This window comes from Strix aluco, chromosome 4 (assembly GCF_031877795.1).
Source record: "Strix aluco isolate bStrAlu1 chromosome 4, bStrAlu1.hap1, whole genome shotgun sequence".
Classification (NCBI taxonomy): domain Eukaryota; kingdom Metazoa; phylum Chordata; class Aves; order Strigiformes; family Strigidae; genus Strix; species Strix aluco.
The window spans coordinates 122,311,104-122,333,842 of record NC_133934.1 but is presented as its reverse complement, the minus strand read 5'-3'; the positions used below and the strand labels follow the sequence as shown (position 1 = coordinate 122,333,842).

The 22,739-nt window shown below is 46.3% G+C and overlaps 1 protein-coding gene across 1 annotated transcript in view; it reads left to right on the top strand.

Annotated features, from left to right (window-relative positions):
• The window catches only part of RTN1 (reticulon 1), a 119,664-nt gene that overhangs the window by 66,429 nt on the left and 30,496 nt on the right, over positions 1-22,739 (top strand). Inside the window, exon 3 of the mRNA XM_074820904.1 lies at positions 4,291-5,073. Coding sequence (XP_074677005.1) covers positions 4,291-5,073 — 783 coding nt within the window. The remainder of the gene's footprint in view (positions 1-4,290; positions 5,074-22,739) is intronic.

Here is a 22,739-nt window from a genome sequence, read left to right as displayed (position 1 = left end):
AATTGTGGGCCTGCATGTTGGAGAATTACTATGGGTTTGTGGGGTGGGTCTGAAGGGGTGTGAGCAGACATTCACCAGTCTTCATGCTGGAGGTGTTTCTGCTCTGCTCGGACACCACTTTGCATTGCCAAACCGAAGGGGGATGCGAACCCCGCTGCTCATCACTCACACACCGCTCAGGATGGGCTGTCCTTGTAGAGGGGAAGACAGGACTGGGGATCCACTGAAATAAGTTGCTGAGAGCCGCTCAGGAGCATGGCTGGGGTTGGATCCAGGCTTTGTGAGCCCGATGCCCACAGGGATCTCTCCTTGAGGGGAAGTTGTGAGCTGGCAGGTGTCATTGAGGGGATCATCAGCCAGGCAATGATTTGGGCTGAATCCCAGTGATTTTGGGGTCTCCTGGTCACCTGATTGACTGTGCTCCCCAGAGGAAATGAGTTGTGTGGGACCAGGGTGCTGCAAATGTATGGGTTCATTTTTTTAAATTTTAATGGCTGTTTTAACACCTGTTTGCTCCTGCAGAGAGTAAGGTTAAATTGTTGAAAATAAGTGCTGTTTTCAAGTAAAAGTGCTGTTTTTAGAAAGTGCTGAGGAGGGAAATGCTGTCACCTCATTTACAAAGGGGACTGGAGGGACAAAGGGCCAGTCTCTTTTAAAGGCTCCTGATTTCTTTTCAGGAGGCATCAAAATCCCATGGGATTTTCTTATTGTCTCATTACTGCAGTAGTACATAATATCTATTCCTCATTTCCCCTATTAAACACTGCTAAAATATGGAAGTAGTGTAGTATTTTAAAAAGGAATAAAGTTCTGTGACAGGAAACAGAATTTTCAGACTTGAAATTAATTAAATTTCAGTGTCCTGGATCAAAGCTCTTTGACAGTGAACACTTGACTTTTGCCAACAAACATCTCCAAGCTGAAATTTCCATTGCTTTGATGGCATCTAGAAGCATTTAAAAATCAACTGGAATTTCCTTAAAATGGCAGTCTGGGATTTCCTACCCTTAGAGAAATACCTAGTTCCTATCCAAAACTGAGTGTGCATTTGTACACTTTCACACAAAAAAAAGAGATAGAAAAAGTCCACCGCAATTGTAAGTTTATGCTGCCTGCATCAGCCCAAAACTTTAGATAATAAGTAGACTTTAGAGTCCCATTTTAGTTCTTTTATTTGACTGGGTGACATCACATGCTACCTCTGAGACATGCTGTTTTTTATCCGTTTACACTTTTTGCACTAAAAGGTAATTAAGAAGATCTTCAGGCACTAGTTGTCATTTGTTCAGTCTTTGGCGACTTGTTCAAGGCTACCTTCATGACACTTGATAACTGTATCCCATCAAAACAGCTGAATAATGTGTGGCTGAACCTCATGGCTGCTGCCTTACTGGGAGGCACTGGTGCGGCCGGTGTAATTGCTGGCATAGAAATGTTCCTCTCCATGGGCAAAGCTGATCCCCAGCACTGCCTGAACAGCCCTGGGAGGTCACACCGCCTTGCATCAGAGTGCTGGAAAGCCAAAAGAACTGCTTATCTATCGTGTTAAGGAAAGAAGCAGGAATCTTCCTTTAGGGGCTGGCTCCCACAGGGCATTTTCTCTGGCTTTCCCCCCTTTCCCGCAGCCGGGGACACACTGCACTCAGACTCCACGTTCATAAGCGAGGAAGAAATGTAAAACCTGCCCTTGCTATTTCTACCCAATGACCCAGCAAAGTCGTTGCTCCTAGATACCCCTCAAGCATTCTGGCAAAGCCCCCAGTTTCCCCCTACTTGGATCAGGACTTTTGAAAATGGTTTTCTTTTAATTACTGGCCATCATCTTTCTGGGGAAGGAAGACGTGGTCTGTTCATATGCCGCACTGGCACTGAAAGGCTGTGGGTATTTATACATTTCCCTGTGCCAGCAGTAAATGTGACACCCTGCTGCTGGCCACAAAGGACTTTTTTGTTCACAAGGTAAATGCCATGGCTGAGAGTTACAAACTGCCAGGGCGGGCAGGAGTGGGGTGAAGCTGAGGGACGGCGCGTTGCTGTGCTACGAGGGCTGGCGGTCACATGCCTGTTTGGATGCGTGCCAGATTAAGTCATTGCTCAGGGAGAAAATGCTCACATGTGGTAATGCAGGAGAGTGGTGCAGCTCACGCGGGCTTCCTGCAGCCGGAGGAAAAGGATGCACAGGCTCCTGCTTGGCATGGCCGATGTAACAGAAACTTCCCAGCATCTGGACAGGAGGGTGTCGTAACAGTCCCAAACACCTTAATCCTGTCTGCAGCCATGCTCTGGGTTGCAGAGGACTTTCTCATGAGAGAGGGTTGTGTTACAAGAGAGCTGTCTTGTTGGAGGAGCTGCAGACATGCCAACAATACGTGCTCAAAATTGCTGATGACATGTGTTGGCAGATGCACAACCCAAAATTGCTTGGAGGACTGTGGGGAGGTTGTTTTTCTTGCCCATATCCCAGCAGGACATCATGGCTCGGGTGCTATCATTAAAACCTCCCCCTTTACCTGATTCCTCTTGGTGAAGGCATATGATCAGGAAGAAATCAGCTATGCTATTGCCGTGAGAAATTAAGTCTGGAAATAGCCAGAAATAGTGGTTTTGTCCCAGGTCACATCTGATACAATCTCCCCCTGTCTGATGTAGAGGAGCTTCCAGAGGTGGCCAGCACAGCTGCGTGAGCTCAGGGGGCTGATCCCAGTGGCTGCACCCGAAGCAGGGCTGGCCTGAAGGCAGATACTCACTAGTAGTGGGCACGGACCAGCTTGGGGCTTTCTACACCTGCAACTGAGGGGCTGGAAACCTCCCCCCCCACCCCGCTGTTGTCCCCAGATGTGCAGACACAGGCCTCTTCACCAGCATCAGCAGGAGGAAACTTGGGGGTCTCTTCTTGAACCCTCACCACCTGCAATGCCACTTGGTGACCCCTGTCACATTAATAATGATATAAAGTCAGTGAATGAGCACTTGAGAGTCCAGGGGACCAATTTCTGTGTGTGCTTGATGGCTGTTCCAACATGACTGGGGAATTCTGCCTTTTTTTCCCCCCAGAGGGAGGGTCTTGCATGTGACTGGCAGCTATCCCTGGGTCAGTGAAGTGCAAGGTGGAAACCAGCGATCAGGAGGTGGCGGTGGCCGGGTGCTGGCAGGGGATCAGGTACAAACAGCCGTCATGCTCCCCCTTGGCACAGGCAGGCCCAGGTGGCCCGGCTGGCCTTGCTGCCGATGCACCAGGAGCAGCCCGGGTTTGAGGCTGGCTGATGCTCTGTGAATCATCAAGTGAAGCCTGTTCCCCATGCAGTAACTCAAGATAGCCGCTGATGCACCTCATGCTGCCTCTGTCACCTCTTACTGTGAACACTTTACAGACAATTTTACTTTGTTATGTCATTACAAAATCCTATGTGGTAAAGGGATATACAGGGAGGCAGAACAAGTAGGAAGTCTGGTGCTGGGTTCTCTTCTAGTATGGGATGTGGGCTCCTTCCTAATCCTGGGTGACCAGCCAGCCTTTTCAACTACCCATTTTCACTCTCTTGAGTAGATCTTCTTCCAGTGTGAGCCAGAAAATGCAGAGAATTTTTTTTTGTTTCAGATTTTGGGTGACAAGTTGATTATTTTCATTAATGTAGTTCTTAATGATATTAAGAATTACAATTAAAAAAAAAAAGTTTAATTCTTGGACCCAACTGGGATAAAAGCAAACAGAGAATTCACCACCCTCCCTCCTGCCAAAAAAACCCCAACTACCAAGCACCAAAAAGTCTGAGAAAAGTTTCTCACCTGGAACTTTTCACATCTGAAAGTTAAAGTTTGGCAAAATTTCTAGTAACTACACATGGCTTGTTATGATCAGTGGTGCCAGGAACGTACCAGCCTTATGTGAGTGTCCCCAGAACAGACCCATATCCATTTGGTGACAGTCAGATACTGTCACGCATGGCCTGAGCCCACATTTCTCATGACTGGTGATTTTCCTGGTGAAACCATATTGCTGAGCCACTGGCCAAGCACTGACCAGCATTTCCTTGTATCTCAGATTTTTCCTGAGTAAATTATGTTGATGATACTTCTTTTATAATGAGTATGTACATGGGAAATGCTCTGTGGATAAGCTGTTATTACTGTTAGTCATCCCAGACAGGGAGACTTTCTGCCTGTATTACCAGCCCTGCTAGAGGGATTTGTGCTGGCATGAAATCTATTGTGTTTGTTGCCTAAGCAGCCAGAAAATCTCATTTTTAACAATTTTTTCTGTTTTTTTTCTCCTTTCTTTCCGGGTGGCAGAACCATCCGGCTCAGAATCGCAGGGCAAAGGCAGCCTGTCGGAGGATGAACTCATCAGTGCCATCAAGGAAGCAAAAAGCTTTTCCTTTGAGACCCCGGAGGTGCAGCGGTCACCAGCCCCTTCCACTGAGAAGAGAGACCAGCGGGTCAAACCTGGGCGCCCCGCTGTCTCCTCACCCCTGGATAACGAAGCCAGCAGTGCCGAGTCAGGGGACTCGGAGATCGAGCTGGTCTCAGAGGACCCAATGGCTGCCGAGGAGGTGCTGCACTCCAACTACATGACCTTCAGCCACATTGGAGGGCCCCCCCCGTCACCCGCCTCCCCCTCCATCCAGTACAGCATCCTGCGGGAGGAGCGGGAGGCCGAGCTCGACAGCGAGCTCATCATTGAGTCCTGCGATGCCTCATCGGCCTCCGAAGAGAGCCCAAAGAGGGAGCAGGACTCCCCTCTGATGAAGCCCATGGTCATGGACATTATCAAGGAAGAGAACGGCTCACGCACTGACACGTCAGACTATGAAGCCAGTAAAACGACAGAGAGCAGGATGAACAGGGAAAACCTGGCAGAGTCCGCGTCCTACCTGAAATGCTCCTTTGTTGCACCGAAAATAGGTGCTGAGCCCCCAACCTCCGCTGTCAGCACCGAGGAGCTGAAGGAAAGAATAATCCTGAAGCAGCCCATTGAAGAAACTGTTGTTAACCAAAGTAAAGTGTCTTCCAAGGACTCTGGCAAAAGAAGTCCCTTGGCTTCACCCCTACTGCCGTTTTTAAATAAGCAGAAAGGTAAATGCAGATGTTTATGTTGTTTTTTGCAGTGGTGCTGAGAAGGGGGAGGAGGGAGAAGTGCCTGTTCTTTACAGGGGAGATGTTAGTGGTGCCGAGCAGGGGGAGCTGCTGGCACTGGATAACCTCAGCTTGAACCTGAGCACACATCATCTCTGACCTTTCCATCCTCTTCTTTTTCTCTTTTCCTTTCCCGTAGGGAAAAAAAAAAAATAATACCAGCAACAATAATTTTTAGGCTTAAGCATATAGACACTGGATCAAGCAGGAACCTCAGTAACATAAGGCTGGTTCATACACCAGCCATCTGGAGGACAAAGACAACAAATAATCATTTTTCCTTTGAAATAGTACCTGCCTTGCCCCAGGGAAAAGGTGCAATCAGGGAGGTGGTCCTGTTCCTCCCAGAAGTGTGAGGACAATGTTTTTGAGAATACATTTAGGAAAAAATAAAGATTTGGAGAAGGAGAGGGGTTGGGTTTGGTGGGTCTGAGTGTTTCCAAAGCTGGTGCAGCTTAAACAAATCTCTCTCATGGTGGCTGACACCCTCCATCCTGAATAATGAGGGTTTTGTGTATGTTTCCAGGCTAGTGCAGGGAGGTGGGTGGCTTGGGGGTACTCATCCCAGCTCTGTGTGCCTTGGGGAGCATCCTGTGTGTCCCTGTGAAAGTCCCTTCCCTAACCCAGCTTTGGGAAGGGGAAGGCAGGACGCTCCTCTGGTACTCAGGGGAGCTCAAGGGCACTTGTCTCCCTGTAGGATCTCTTCAAAGCCAGCGTAGAGCCAGCCAGGCCTGGGCTTGCTGTGCCAGGCACTGAGATCTGACTGGACGCACCAAACCTCTAGAGCCACCACTGACTTTTGGTCTGAGCTAAGCCCTGAGGACCGAGGGGTAGCACATGGTCACTGCACACTGACACTGCCGGGGTCTGTGCAGCCTGTAACTGGCTTAGTTCACAAGGTGCATAAGAGAAAAAGGCATTTTATTCTTTGCAAGATGCCAGCTCTAAATATCCAGGACCTTTGTGTGCCTCTGGCTTTGTAGGGTGGCATGGGAGGGAGGGACACTGGGGCTGCCCCACGCCTGCCCTGGTCCCCCTGTGCCATCTCCACGGCTCTTCTGTCGGATGTTGTTTTGCAGTTCAGAGAGCTGCTGCTTACTTGCGAAGAGCTGGATACAGATGGAGGGGAGGACAACCCCATCCTTGCTGCTTAGAGAGCATCTTCTTCCTCAGTCCACATTTGTGCAGACAGTCGTTCGACCACATGATAGCCTGGAGATGTGACAGATACATTTAAGTGGCACTCTTTTACAAGTGATTTATCTAGAGTTGTGAACCCAAGCGTGCAAGTCTAGTAAGGAAACAGCACGAACTTGCACGATGTGCTGAGGACTGCGAGATCTGCAGTGCAATAAAATATGTTAATACTGATATTCTTAGCGGTAATGAACTAATGACATTAATAGGCTGAATAAGAAACATGATTATTGCTTCTAAGTATGTTTTCCTGCCAGATTCTCAGTGCTCACAATGTCACACTGTGCATCTCTTAGCTCCCTCATGCATAGGATAAGCTCCAACCATTCCTTTCCCCCTTCCCAAATTTTGTAGGACTGACCCAGGCCTTGCCCAAACCCTAGAAGCTGTAGGACTGATTGTATTTACCTTACGCACCCTTCCTGCAGTGTCTAGCATTGGGTCTCTGCAGCCATGTTGTGTTCTGTGTGTTGTTCTGGGCAGACGACTAACAATTTGATCTTGGATTTGGGGAACGTAGTTGGGGAATATCACACAGACAGCTAGTTGCCTGTCCCTCAATTTTGAGATTCCAGGCCCTATTACATTTCTCAGTCCCCCTTGATTGTATTCAGATTTTTTGGGCCTAACTTTTGTGTCTCATTGAATTTCTGTCATTGCCTAAACTGATGCTAACAGAGGCTTGTTCTCATATGGTGGTCAGAGAAAATCCCTGTCTCTGTGAGCAGACGTTCTCCCTGCATCACAATGTGTCCTTGTTTCCTATCTGTATTCCCCTAGGACAGTAGTGGCAGGAACTTTTCCTCCTGGACAGACACAAGACAGCTAATTACTATTTGGCAGTGTGTAGAGAACTATTTTAGTATGTGCTTTTCTCCCTTGAGACACTCCGGTGCCTAAGGCAAGGAAAACAAAAACATATAAAGCCTCTCAAGATTATGGCTAAAACTTGTGTAACTTTTTAAAGCTGATTTCAAGGTGTGGGGAGGTGGGCTCAAGGTAAGAAAATATGGATGATAGCAGGGTCCAGTTTATGCTACCTTCCAGTCACAGGTATTTGCTGCATGGGTCACTGTGTCTGGGCCCTACTTAAATTTTTATGTTGAAGGTAGGGTATGGAGCTCTCCTTCTGCCCTGGGAAAGGAGAGCTGGTCCCTCACTTGGAGAATTCATGCGAAACCCTTCAGTTTTTCAGTTATCAGAGGTGAACTGGGGGATGTGTTAATGGGCTTGGTGGAACCAAACCATCCTCCATGGGTCCTCCCAGGCTCCATCAGCCTTGAGCCGCATTGGCTGGCAAGGAAATGATGTGGCAGAGCATGTCTAAGGGGACAGGGACTGCCTTCATAGCATCAGCTTCAGGTCTTGGCATAGCTTTACATCATATCATCACGTATGTGTCATACACCAACTCAGATGCACCTAGGAGGCATTTGGCACAGGTCACAGTCAAAGTGACAAGAACAGAGGGAGATGTGACAGTGCCACACAGTGGAGGTGCAGCAGTAGGATGTCTCCCAAAGCAATAGTGTCATCATTCATTAAGAGAATTATCTTAATGATAGTTGTCTATCATTAAGAGAATACTAACAAGATGTGACTATATACTTGTTAAAAGATAGAAAGCAGAAAAACCTTCATTGCTTCCTGTTACTTCCTTGTTACACACCACCTCAGAAGTGCTATGCTACCACCACACATCCTTATTAAGATGGAATGGTTCACAGGGTTCAGATGGGGCTGATCCCCCTATGGCCATGGCAAGTCCCACCTGAGTTCAGGTCAGTGCTAGCCCAGGGTTGCTGGAGATTCATGGGGAACTGAAGAATCAAGTGAAGATGTTCGACACACCTGCTGATGTTTTTGACACCCGGCTATAGATCTTTCTGTGGCCCTTGCCCAACTCATAGCCAGGTAGATGTAATTAAAAATAATCAGCCATCAGTTTCGCATGTAGGTGTTAACCATTTCACAGTGTGGTACTGTAATTCCACCAAGGAGTTTTTTACTCATATGCATGGCATTAAATATACTGTGAGTGGCTCATCAGAAGAGTTTGCCCCGGGCTGGCAAGACAAAAATTGATTTTGAGTGCACACTTTAGGAAATGGAGAAGCTGTGCAAAGTGAAAACCCAGAGTTCAGCCTGACCCCAGGAACAGTCTTGCTGATTGTGTTGCTGCCAGCCTGCGGCTTAATCTCTCAGAGACCTTTCTGGTGTGTCTGCTAGGTGTGCTGAAATCATGGGCATCCTCCTAAAGTAACAAGGTGGAGCACAGCAAGTGCTTGTGTGGTTTGTGCAGTGATAACTCAATGTCTCTGCTTAACGTCTGTTGCCATCCAGTGGCAATAACAAAAATGAGCAGTGACTTCCTACCTCCATTTTACTGGAGCCGATATCACGATTTGAAAGAGTGAAGCTATTCCCGTGTCATTAACCACTAAGCAGCCTCGCTTGCTCTTCTGCAGGGTCAGAAAGATCACATTGCTTGCTGCAGCACAGGCTTGGTTTTGACCAGAGTTGTGCAGTTGCTACCAACTCCTTTGCCTCCTGCAGAACAAAGAGAGGAAGGCAAAGCTGTAGCAAGACATTTACTGTTCAGCTGTTGCTGCCCCCATCACTCCTGGCATCTCCTCCCAGATGTGGACACAGCCCTTATACAACAGGGCTTAGAGCACATCTGGCTGTGGCTCTGCAGGAAAGGAGGTTGCCAGCTCAGCTTCTTTTTTTTTCTTTTTCTTTTTTTTTTTTTTTCTAATATTCCATCACAGAGAAGGAAGTCCAGATGCATTTGTGTTTTCCAGTAGCCAGAGCAAGGAATGCTGGTTTTTAGGTTTGTTCTAAGAAAACACTGTCTTACAACAGATTTTCACAAACTTTGAAAAATAATACAACTAATTGGTGTGGCCTGCACAGCGCTGTGACATTGCATAGCCCAGGTGACATCCAGGCTGGGCTTGCACATGGCTTGGGCATGCAGGAAATTTCAGAAAAGATCTGCTGTCCTGGAAACGTGCATCTTTTGTCCTGGAGCAGTTTGCAAGAAGCCCAGAAGAAGCCTGGACCAAGGCACTGGGAAGGAGCATTTTGACTGAGTCCTTTTCTGTCTTCTCTTGCCGTGCCTGTCAGTAGCTCTCTGCCAGGGTGGCCTGGCTTACCCCATGCTGGTGTTCCACAGCCTGGGGACCGGGTACTGGGCAGAGATTTCCCTTATGCTGGGGCATCATGTCTCTCTCCAGCCTCTCCCTCAATGACAATATTAGGACATTCCTTCTGCTTGATCCATTTAATGAAACATGCAGCAGCTTGTTATCTTTCAGATCAGATGTCTGAGGTCAGGTTAAAAAAAAAAAGAAAAAGATGTGGACATTCATAGTAATGTTCACTTTCATTTTCTTTCTATTTTATGGCAAAATTTAGCATAAGAAGAGGAAAACACAGGTCCGGGCCTGTGGGATTGTGCTGTCACTCACATGCTAGATGGCACAACTGGCAGGACCCAGGCTCCAAGCAGGGTCCTGCTGGAAATGCAGTCAAATAAAATTCACCATTTAAAATGGTGTCCACAGCACAGTCCTATGCCACCCTACTATGAGGGATCCTGATTTTTATGCCTTATGAAAGGCTTTTGTAGCATTAATCTGGTTAGTCCCCTACAAGAGTATGTCCTTACCTCACACCCTTCACTGCTACTGTGGCTCTAAGCACCCATGAAGGACACCAAGGTTCACAGCCATCCATCTCTATGTGGTGGCCTGGTGTCTCTCAGGTAGTGTCACAAGCTGCAGTCAGGATCACTTCTGGTTTTGGGGTGACACTGGCAAATGCCCTGGGTTGAAGAACATGTCTCACCTCCTCCCTGGTGCCTCTCGTGCCACTCCATGGTGTCCAGGGCTGTCATGCGGTAGACAAGTACAAAGCAGTGTGGGCTTTTCCCCTTTAATCTCTCACTGCATCCGCCCCTGTTCAGTGCCACAGACAAACTGATTTTACAGTTTCTCAAGGACATGGTTTTCCAGCATAGATCTGGGAGAGACCTTAAGTTATTGGGAATGCTTTTTGTTCAGTAAAACATCGTCTGCATCGTGTTAGCACGTCCCTGCTGTTGGAGGAGTTGCTAGTGAGGCATTTTTCCGTGGGAAGGCGATGTTTGGTAGGGTGATTTAGCAATCTGAGGCTCATTTCTCATCTGCGTGCTTTCACCGGGCTGGCTCTGCAATCAGCAGCAAGCCAGGCCGCGGCTTAAGCATACGGTAATGTTAGTTTAATATTTTAGTGCCATCTGCTGTAAGTGCCTCCACACTCTGGCCCATCTGTTTTGAGTGCTTCAGTTTGCTTTTTATGGAGCTCCGGTAGCTTTGCATCCTTCGGAAAGTCCCTGCTTGGAAAAGGTGTAGGGGAGAGGGGTGTCATGCCTGGGGCTGGAGTGTCTTCACCTTGTGGTGCTATAGGAGGAGTGGGGTAAAACCTGCTCAGAGAAGTAAACATGTGAATCTAGGCCTGGCCTTGGCACAAAATCTTTGAGTACATTGGTGAACCTCTGTGTGCTTGCCTCCCACATGGAATAATTTAGGTGGGAAGGGACCTGTGGAGGTCTCTGGTCCAACCCCTTGCTCAAAGCAGTTTGGTCAGGTTGCTCCGGGCCTTGTCTACCTGTCCATCTTCTCAGCAAAGGCAGAGGATTAGGAGTAGCTGAGAGTTGGAGCCTGCAAATCTGGGTCAGGCCCGTGGTGCCGCCTCAGCACCACTAGCTGCAGGCACACTGCAGAGCAGGGTAAAGGAGAGATACCACTCAATGTAGCTTCATACAGTGTGGGCTGGCAGGAACTTCACAAGGTCCAGAAAGCCCATCTCCTGGCCCACAGACAGGATTCCTGGTAGAGCACTCTTGACAGATGCTTGTGACTCATTTGGAAAGGCCTCTGTTGGCAGATCCTCTACCAGCTCCCAAGCGTCTATCAAAAACAGTTACCATTCTTCTATCCTTCTTTACTTTAGGCTAAGCAATTCTAGCTTCTTCAGTTTTTATTCTCTGTTCATGTTTTTGAGCTTTCTGAACTGTCTTCTTGTTCCTTTCATTCTTTTCTACCTTGGTTGGATCCTTCTTGAAGCAAACTGGAGAGGGAGTTTTCATGGAGTCCATCCTCATGTTGATGATGGGTTCCTTGCCTGCCCTACAGCCTAGGACTGGGCTTGCAGAGCCCACTGCAGCAGCACAACACTGAGTTCCATTGCTGCAAGGGGGATCTCTCCTGTATTGCTTGGAAATGTCTGTTCAGATTTCTGTAGCAGGCTGTGCTGACCATGTTTCCCTACTTGGACTAATTTGACTGTTAATTTTCTGCGTGATAACAGGAATGGAGGAACTTTTGAAGGATTGGGGAAGCCTACTGGAAAAAATGGGAGTTAACCATGATAGTCTTGCCCATTTCTGAGAAATGGAGAACTTGAATGACTTACTGCTCAGATGGTTGAATGCCAGCTGAAGTGGGCTTGCTCGGTTAATGCAGAGCAGATGAATCTATGGGGACAGGTGTTTTCCAAGAACCATGAGCAGAATTGAGTGGAAGAGGTCCTGCAGGCATGACTTACAAGTTTTCCACAAATCTCCTGGACTCGTCGCCTGAGCAAAATGGTTTCTTTTTCTCCTGGGCTGTCTGATTACACAGCCCTCTTTGGTTCACAAATCTGCTCTTACTCTGCTGTATGCATGGCCCTTCCCCAGTCTACCCTCTTTAGGAGCTAATAATGTGCACTCTCAGTTGCAAACCAGTGAAATAGCTTAAGTGTAGAGGGTCTTAGAGGAAGAAATGACACCTGCATTGCTAAACCCCGTGCTAGGGACACACCTGGAGCACTGGCAATCAGTCTGTTTTTCAGGCCAGCCTTCTCCTTTCAAACCACTATTTGACTGCCCTGATGTAAGGTCAGGGATGAATTTAAGACTAAGGTGGTGGGCAGGAGAAAATGCAGCTAAGGCGTCCCTCAGTCTGCTTTTGTCTCTCTGTTCTGATGCATGTTTTTTCTTGGCTTTGTGGCCTAGCAACCCAAAGTTATGCAAAAATGACCAATTAGCTATTTATTGGCTAGATTGATCAAAAATGATCAATAAAGGCTAAGAAAACAGTTTTAAATGGAAGCAAAGCCTATGAAGCATGCAGAGCTGCAGCAAGGAGTGAGGGGTGATTTTCTTTCTGAGAATCGTTTCATACAGGAATTCACCTTTCCATGGTACATTCTTGGTATTTTGGTAGGTTTAACAGTGGATTGGTAGATTGCTTTGCAATTCTGCTTTCACTCTGTTCAAAGAATCCAAAAAATGACTCTGAACACGTGATAGGACATAAACAGTGAGCTGTGATGACACAGACTCTACAGACACATTCAGATGGCCTCATTTTATGGGGTCTCACTCCAGAGACTTTCAAACGATCGAGGCAGTGGGGCCCCAAACACCATCTCCAGCCACTCTGACTGGAGGAGTTTCCCCATCCCAGCTGAGCTGCCCCAGCAGCAACTCACGGACATGTTCCTCTGCCCATGGAAGTGGAGAGGGAACTTCACAGCCACCGTTTTTCACTGTGGGCCAAGCAGTTGGAAATGTTTCTGCCTTTGCAGCAGGCTACGGCCCACCTCCCTATTTCTGGGCAGTTAATGCAATTCAGCTGCCACATGACAGCTTGTTATAACCATCAAGCTGTGATAACTCAACCGGAGCTGAGCTGGAGAAACCTGGAGACATACAGGTCATGGTGGTGGAAATGAGCAGTGTGCACACCAGCAGGTTTGTGCTGTACATGATTTCTCTTCCACTCCTTCCAGACTCTTTTTTTTCAGGGAGAGAGGAGTGATTTTAGCACTTTCTGGCATCAGGAGTGGTTGCAGAGGGGACAAGGAGAGCTGATGGATGGTCGGGTGCTGGCTCTGGGGTTCTCCCTGGAGTCCTGGTCTGATGGGAACATAGCAGGGTCTCCTAAGTGAGGACCGGTCACTTAGAGGAGGTGCCTGAGCCCTGGAAAGGATCAGAGCAAAGCAAAGAACAGGGAATCTTCTCTCTTTTCCCCAAATGATGGTTTGCTGGGGCGGTGGCTGGGATCAGTAACCACCAAATGCAATGGTGCCCTCTCATGATTGGCACTATGCACATATACCAGAGCATGACATTGATATGACCTTCAGAAATGTCTCACTACATCTCATGCCCTTCAGATCACAACCTGTGTTGTCCATAGCCTGAGCATTTGGCTCATTTTACCTCTGGAATCTGTTTCCTCCCCCGATTTTTAGTTGTGCTTGTGAAAATTACTCCCCATGTGTTGGGTAAGGTCAAACTTTTAACGCGTATGTGTCAAAGCATCTTAAACACAGTGACTGGATGCTCAGAGGTGCTTTTAAAATTGGACATAGCTTAATGTAGGAGGATCATGTCTTCTCTTGGGACTGCTATCCACTCCACTGCCTGTGTGCAAGTTAAGTACAAAGCTATAAAAATTTATAGGCCTTATCCTTCCGTTTTCATATATCTTCTCTTCAAGAGCAAAGGACCGTCTCTGAAGAACTGTCATAAGTTGTAGCACTCAAACAGAAGTATACAGACCTTTCTGATAGATATGACACAAGATGGTCTTTATAAAATGTTTCTGCCAGGTCAAGATTACATCATGACCAGTAGGAAAAAAAGAAAAGCTACTTGTTTGACTGTATTTGACTGTATACAGGTGCCTGATGCTCATGTCAAATGTTTAAATATCAAAGCCATGAATGGCAAAGTCTAAGCTAAGTACAGTGAGTTGGTGGGTATCTTGTATACAAACAGGAACCTGCTGAGAAGAGGCCCAAAGAGGAATGATGTGTGCTGTGTGAAGACCTATCTCCGCATGCTGGGCTGCACAAGCCCACTGCTTGCTCTGCCCCTGCCTGTGTCCATGTCCACGTCCATGTTCATGCCCTGCCAAGCCAGGCAACCAAGGTTGGCTCAATCCTGCTCCTGGGGAAGGCTGCAAGGACACAACTGCTCTGCTCACAAGCGATTTTTCTGTTCATGTGGACAAACTTCAGTTGCAGAATCACTCACATTTGAAACACTTTTTAGAAGCCAAAATCTTGACACAGTGTCCCTTTCGGTGTCTCTTGGTGTCAGTGATCAATGACTCAGCTTTCAGGCAAGGCTGTGACTATCTTATGACAGCCAGTTTTTCCCAGATGCCTAGATATAGAGATGCTTTGCCTGGATACTCCCAGCAAATCTCAAAGATTTGTTATTGACAGAGAAATCTAACACCTATTGATAGCTTTTCTGTGGCTGACAGAATATACAGGAAGAAGAGATTTTTATTCTGGGCATAATGCAGTATATAATGAAGGGGAAAAGTTATACCACCTGCAAGGCTTTCCTGTAAATGTTGTTAAAGAGCTTTTTCCATACCAATTCATATTTTTAGCTCAGAAGGTGCTTAGGGAAATTTATATACTATAAAACAAATTAGGTGAAGGAAAATAAAACTTTTTTTTTTTTAAATATTTTGCCCATTAATGCAATTTTATCATAAATGTAGTATTTTGCAGGGAACTTCTGGAATATTTTGTTTTCTGATCTGCTAGAAGTGCTTTTGAACCTCTGCAGTACTCTGTGAGCTGGAATCAAGGGTTTTCACCAGTTTTATCGATTATTTCAAATGTAGAGTTTGGACTCATTTCAGGTCAGATTTAGATTTATGATTAAGGTCTGGTGATATAAAATACATCTCTAGTTCTCAAGGAAAGGTGAAATACAAACTTTTGAACGTCTCTGCCTGTTTCAGGGTGGCTTAACACTCTAATTTTTCAGATGTTAAGCAGAATAAGGGCTTCCCTGAGTACTGCTATTTGTGTCTGGTAGATAGCATGAGGTCAAAATTAATGTAGTGAATCACTGTAGTGAAAGGAGGGTGTGCGATAGGAGATCTCCACTAGGAATAAAACCTGGAGGTGGGTATCGATTTTACTGGTGTTTTTTCTTAGCTTCTGAGAGTGCACTGCTGATTGGGACATAATAGCAATACTGACTGAAAAGAGGATTTTTTTTTTTTTTCTTTTCCTAGGGAGGCTGCTGTGTTCATGTCAGTTCAGAACAATATAGGAAATAGGGGACATGCAATGATCCAACAGTTCAAAGGGCTTGATTTCCCCCCTGAATAAAGAGTGTCTGTTTTTTTTGTCATTTTGATTCTTAATCTTATCTTGATTACCACTTTCTTTTGTTTTAGTCCTCTGCAGTAATTTTTCTTTCTAACTCTCTTGTCCTTTACCCAACTTGGTCAATTTTGCCCACTGTTTTTTCCAGAGAGATATCACGGATATCTTGTCTTCCCCCTGTTGCTCTGCCAGCAGCTCAGTGGTTATATGGGAACTGTATCAGAGAGGTCATTCTGGTGTTTTGCTTTCACAGCATTTAATTTGTGTATGAAGAATACAAACAAGTATGGAAAAAACCTAATGCTACAAGAAGACAGGTTGGTTTGGATGGCGATAATCTTCTACCTTCACACGGGCCTGTGGTGGGGACATTTGGTGATGTCAAGGTTGCTTAAATCAGCTCTAGCAATGAAAGTGAAGCTTTATCATTTTGGTAGTGATGATAGCTTTCACAAAGTGCTCTGAGTCTGGGAGGCTCCAGCTGAGCATCATTTATGAAAATCTGGCATACAAAGATCCTTGTGCTTCTGAAATAGGTGTTTCTCCATTCAAGATGACCGAGTGTTCGTTTCCTGCATATTCAGGGCTCAGAAGACACAAAGCTTGACTGATTTGCAAAGCCACATTGTGCAGCAGTGAATATTTCCTGGGGAAAAAACCCTGCCAGTTTGGCTGCTTTTAGGCGAAAGGGTCTTTGCTTTACCAGAAACTTCATTTTAGAGTTTATCTTCTTTGCAGCTTCAACTTGACTCATAGGTCTATGCACTGAAAGCACTTTGGTATCACTTTCTCAGAGAAACCCTTTCCCAACTTGTGCCATGAGATTTTATTTGGAATTAAGGATCTCTTCCAAAGGTTTCAGCTGGTGGTGGAGTTTGCTTCACGTCTCAGCTCCCCATAGGAGCCTTCTGTAATATGGGCACTGATTAGGTCCTCCTGGGTGCTGCCAGTCCTCCAGTACTTTCCTGCAATTCTCTGATATCACTGGAAAAGTTGTATGAGCTTTCTCACAGTTGATATGAAAATAATCTACAGCTCAGTTCCTTATAGTGCAAACTACTGTGAGAGGTGACCTCAGGAGTCCTGCAGAGCTGGGGTAACTTGAGAGACACAAAAAGGACACAGTTAATCAGTATTACCTTTGCAAAAAGCTGTATCTTAGAGAGAGAGAAGGCTTCCAAGGCAGCAAATTTATCTTGCATTAAGGATTTGGCATTAGACTATCCAGATTGGCAGGTAAAGTAGGAATCTTGGTAAGGACTGTCCCCCTTCAACTGGATCCTAAAGAGTAATTTGCCAGGGAAACTGCTCTTGGTGTTGCTGCATCATCCAGCTAGATGTAAGCACTGTTGGAGCAGCACATTTCATACAAATGAGCAAAATGTGAAATTTTAAAATTGCTTCTTATCTTTTGAATAGAAGGTGCAATGAGATTGCAAAATTTAAGGGAAAAAACAAATGCAGATTTCCAAGGTCTGATACCACCCACGGCCTGGCTGGTATAAACCCTCTGCCTTGCTTGATGTTACTTGGGATCCACAGTGGTGAAGATGAAAATCCAGCCTCTAACAATCCCAGAGACACTGTTTTCACAGTGACTCATTTAAAAGCAACCTAGGATCTATGCTCCCTCAGTGAGTGCTGTTGGCAGAGGCAGGCATTGTACAGACAGGTTTTTCTGCTCTCTGTTAGAATTATAGACAGTTCCTTACACAGGCAGAGGGAAGTTATTGCATACATCCTAATGAAATGCTGATAGCATCCACAAAACAAGGTCTGTATCTGGGCAACGAACAAGAAACAGGGTAGGAGAGCTTACAGAAAAGCCGGCAGAGATTAATAGTCAGGATTTCTGAAGGTTACTTTGTCGGTTAATGTACCATTGAAACACGAGCAGCTATGCTTACTTGCTTAGGTTAAGTGCAAGAGCTTTTCCAAAGAATGGAAGTTACTTCCCAAAGCGAGAGAATGGGCTGCCTTCAACTGTTTGTCTCAGACGCCTGCACTGGAGCTGCTGGAGCTTTGCTGCTGAAACAGCAGGCCCATGTATACCCTTAGCTGAACGTGAAAGGTTTATTGCTCCAACCAGGGAGACATAAAATGAGTGGGATTTAATATAGCCATAGTAGCAATTGTGCCTTCTGAAATGAGCACTCACCAATACACTTTATTTGCACAGACAGTTATTGCAGCTGGATATTATGTGCTGACTCTGCTGCCTGGTGCTCTCAGACATGGTAATTGCACATGCAAACTGGGTCAGAAATTGTGTGTGCAGTTATGTCTGATGTTCCAGAGAAACAGCCCTCAGTCCTTGCAGGGAAAAAGTCTGAGTAGAGCAGTTTTGGGGGACTGAAGTAAAGATGGTTCAATCACAGTGACAGGACTACTAGAAACAGTGAACCTGCAGGTTTGGTCCATGCTGGGAGCCCCCGTTTTCTCGGCACTGCAGGTTGGCAGCGAGGGGTAGTGAAACAGTTCAAATCTCCAGGCAAAGTGAGGAAGGAGATGATATTGTCATCTTACAGATGGGATGCTGAAACACGTGCGCACGCATCTTAAAGACCCTTTGTCTAGGAAAGGTGGTGAAAAAGGGACTGAGATTGACTAATTTATCATATAATTAATTGATTTGTTTGGTGTGATGAATTGATTTCACTGCAATAACACCAGGAATACACAACAAAACTGGGAAATGACCTCAGGTTTTTCTGAATCCTGGTTTGTGAGATCATCCTTATTGCCTGGTTATTGACGTTTACATCCAGTAGATGTCTCTAGAAAAATAGCAGGTTTCTCCATCATTCAAAGTGGCACTGAGCAGGAGCAGCAAGGCACCATGCATCGAGCAGAATGGTTAGCAGCACACCATTTCTATCAAAGGGGTGATTTCCATATATATTTCCATATAGCTATAGCGATGTGCTTTCTACTTGTAGATCTTGCTCCTCCAGCAGCAAGGAAGGGGAGATTATGTTGGAATGAAGTTTAAATGGAGAAAAGAACGGATCCTACTAAGTGCCTAAGCTGCTTTGGCACGTGCTTAATGGTGCTGAATTATTCATTGAGCTGGCTGGGCAAACTGGCAATGCAAAGGGAAATAAATGAGGGTGCTGGAGAGAAAATGTCAAACAATGTGTTAGCCAGTGTCACAGATTTCACAAGAGGATCTGGCCTGGGATCCCACCTCTTAAGTGCCAGTTGCTGCCAGGTGCAAGTCTTTTGTAAAGGAGAGGTTGAATGTTTTGGTCATGCACACAGGTGTGACTTTGGTGATGTTTGTGGGCCCAGATTAACTCAGTTTGTGATGGGAGACCTTCCCTTTTAGGGGAGGTGTTGCAAAGAGTAGGGAATGGCCAGCAGGCAACTGTCTAGGGCCAAAGGCATTGATGGGGCAACTGTGATATGGCAGGTAGAGGCATTAAGTCTGGAAGATTAACCCTTGTCAGTCAGATCTGTTTGAAGGACCTCATCTCCTCTTATCCCTTTTAAAGGTGTCTCGTTTTCTTCTGTTCCTGCATCCTTGGTTAAAACTCAGTCACAAGTTTTGCAGTGTCTTCCCCCAGTACTCCTCCAGGTGAGAGCCCCTTTCCCTGACCAATCTGGGCAGCTGTCTGGGCAGCTGTCTGCAGGTATCCCCCCCCTCTTCCCTCCACTTCAAATCCCATAGAGACAGGGGACAGTGTTTTATCAAACTGTTCTGCATTACACCACTGTGTTTTGAGGGAAGGGAGGAATCTGAAGCTTTGTCTTTAGCATGGTTAGGATCTGATCATCTTCTCTGGGACAGTCTGAGCAGAGGCATTGCCTTTGCAGTATTCACTGCATAACAACCCACAGCAGCAGATAAGGGGAGTATCTGGGAGGAGCAGTAGCCGTCTAACACATGCTTGATGCTTCATGGGGGGCTGCTGAAAAGATCAATGTGATAATCACGGACTCACAGGCCTGTCTATGCTTGTGGTCTAAGGCCTGTCTGGGGAGCAGAATCGTTTCCTGGCACCTCTCTGTCTGCTAAGACTAGAAATGTGGCCTCAAACACCATGTAAATGGCTCTGCTACATATAGCAGAACTCTCCTGGGTATCCTGGAAGAAAATAATCAGAGCACTTGGCTTCAGCTCCTGTTGTTGTTGCTCTGATTTGGAGATGCTGGCAGCTGAGATTTTCAGGATTTATTCAGATCCAAGCTTTGCTTTTGCCCTGTGGTCAAGGGTGGAGTTCAGATCTGCAGTTTCTATTCATGGATTTGAGTCAGGCACAGATATGTATCATACCTATATGTATAATTCCATACCTAAACCTTCCCATCTCCTCCTCCCTGCTCTGTGAGAGTTCCCAGTGCTGCTTAATGGAGGTTTTGCAGAGAAGGCAAGGGGACAATCATGCAACAGAAACACACACAGCAGGAACTGTCTGGGCCTTTGCAAAGCCAACATCAGCATGTCCAGCTGTGCTCAACTGCATGTGAATACCATGTCCTTGGTTGCTTTGTGCTCCTGCAGAGTCTAATGCTCCTTCCTGTTTCCAGAGCCGAAAGCAAAGCAAGCCCCTATGCCATCTCCACCAGAGCTGAGCCCCACTCACACCTGGGGTTAGGACCATCCATCCACTTCCAGCAAATGCCACAAAACAATTGTGACAGTTGGGGTTCGTAGCTGACCCACCTGTAAAGATGTCCCTGCTGGGGTGTGCTGTGGTGAGCCCTGAGATCCTGGTTCCCATCATGCAGGACAGGGACTCATCGGAAGGACCCAGAGCCCCCACCCAGCCTGTGCTGGGGTTTCCTTGGGATCTCACATCCAGGTCAAGCCAGGTGTGACCAGGCATGTGAGCCAAGTTATCATCTCATCCCTTTCAGCACTGGATCGGGAAAAAGAGGTACAAACAAGGAAGCATGCACAAAGCATGTGCATCCTAAACCACCAAGGCTTGTGTTTTCCCAAGATTGGTTCTCCCTTCCTCAGTGGTAGCTCCTAAGAAATCGGGAGTGTCCATCTCTATTAGCTTAACTTGGGTAATCCCCACTGGAGAAGGTTCTGCCACATTGGTTTTGTGCATTTTTTTTAAACAAACTGGAGAGGGTTGACTCTTTCCAGAAAGGTGAGAATGTAACATGCTTTCGGCTGTCACTCCCACAGGATTTCACTTTTGCTGACCAAAGTGAAGAGTTTGTAAAATGCCGAGGGACCCCCTGTGCATCCTTTTAGCATATTTCAAAACAAAATAGGAAGAGAAGGGGTGTAAATATTTACTGGAATTGTGTATCAGAGAGCACCCAGGGATCCACATTTAGATAATCCCCATTGCAAGAGCAGTCAGGGGAATAGCAGATGACTTTGAAAGGCTGCAGTGCTGGATGTGTTTCTTAACATACACAAATTGCCCCTTGATTTCGTAAGGAAAAAGAAAGCTCTGCGCTGATTATTGATTTTAGATCTTATTTTAGTTGTAGTGCCTGGAGACCCAGTCAAGATCAGGATCTTTTGTTAGCCGAGATAAGAGCAGGCAGTAAGGTCTTCTCCTTGGAGAGTTTACAGGATGAATTTCAGTCTAATGAGGATTGTTTAATGCATGAAACCAGGAAATTCCACCTTTTTGTGTTGCCTCTGCTTTGCCTGGTGCCCACTTCTTTTTTCAGTCCCTCAATCCCCTCGCTGTGGTGTTACCCTTCAGGTGGAGGGGTAGGTGAAAGGTGAGGGACAGAGGAGACAAGAGAGGGGAATGGGGTCTGCTCTGCTTTGTTCCCAAACATTTTCCCTAATTGGATCCATTTGAAAAATGAGAATTGGTAAACTCGTGCCGGTGAGTCACTACATGTCCTGCAGTGTCAGTCAGCCCCACATACCCTGACTGCATCTGTCCCATCATGAACAGGAGAGCTGAGGAAACATGTCTAATATTTGCTTTATAAAACAGACATACAGAAATCTGCCCACCTCCCTTGAAAGATGAGATGAGTCTCTCCTCCCCTTCAGTAACTGTTTTGGCCCATTACTTGTAGGTAACGTGAACAGGTGACGTCATCGCCAATCCCTACCCTTGCACATGTTTGCTGCATGGTAAGATGGGGCTGCCTTTACACCCCAGGTCTCTCATCAGTCTGATTTGAAGCTGTTCCCGTTCATGTTATATTTGAACTCAGCTTTAAATACAGCTCATGGAAAAGGATGCAGCAGGTTTGGTAGGAGATGAAGCACAGCCAGTCCGTGCGAGTGCATGATTCCTCCTGCCACGTACTATAAATGATGCTTCTGCTGTACATTAGAGGAACGGAACTATGTAAGGGCTAGAGGACCAAATGGTCTGCTTTAATTATTTATCATTAGCAGTATCTATTATTATTTAAGAGCTTCCCTTCTTAGCCTGAAATATTAACTGCTAGCCTGTTTCTTTCCTTGATTGCTACTATCCGATGCCCTGCTGTATTTTCTCTTAAAGTGGACCACAGCAAAGGTCTTCTCCATCAAGCTGGCTCCAACCCATTGCCGTCCCCCAGTAACCCAGGCCTTCTGGACCTTCTCTCAGGGCTCTTGCTTGCAGTAATTCATACCAAGCCAGCCAGTGCTTTGCTCCTTGTGTTCGTCCCAAATGTGTGCTGGGTTTCCCTTGCTGCGCTCCATCCATATCCCCCCGTGCCTGACTCAGATGCTGTGTACGATACGTTCAAGGGAAGAGTTCCCACTGGTGGTGCCAGCACGCCTTACTATCATCTCCATTTCTCCCTGAGAGGCACAGGCCTTGTTTACTCTTCTTTTAATAACACAGATGGTTTTAATAGTTCTCTGCCTTCGCCCCCAGTTCTTTCTCCTTGTCTGTAGTCTGCTTAATGCTTCCTTCTAAGTGATGGCTTTGTCACTTAATCTCATTAAAACTTCTCTTCATTGAACTCCATGAGCTGCTTATCAGACCGTAAGCCTAATCTCCCATTTGTAATTAATTTGTTCTGTGCCTCCTACAATTTGGCATCATTAGATAATGGTATCACTCTCAAGGTCACTGATACACAGTACGAGGTAAACACCCATGGCTCCAGCGCTAGCTGTCCTGCTAGCCTCCTTCTTCCTCCTCTCTTTGCCACACTGCTTGGTTATATTGACAGCTTTCTCCCTTTCCCTCAGCCAATTTCTGATGTATTTTGGATGCTTCTTATCCAGTGTGTGTTGCTGTGTGACTCTGCAGATCAATATCTCACGCTGTCTAGAGACAAACGCTTTTCTGATATCCTTCAGACTC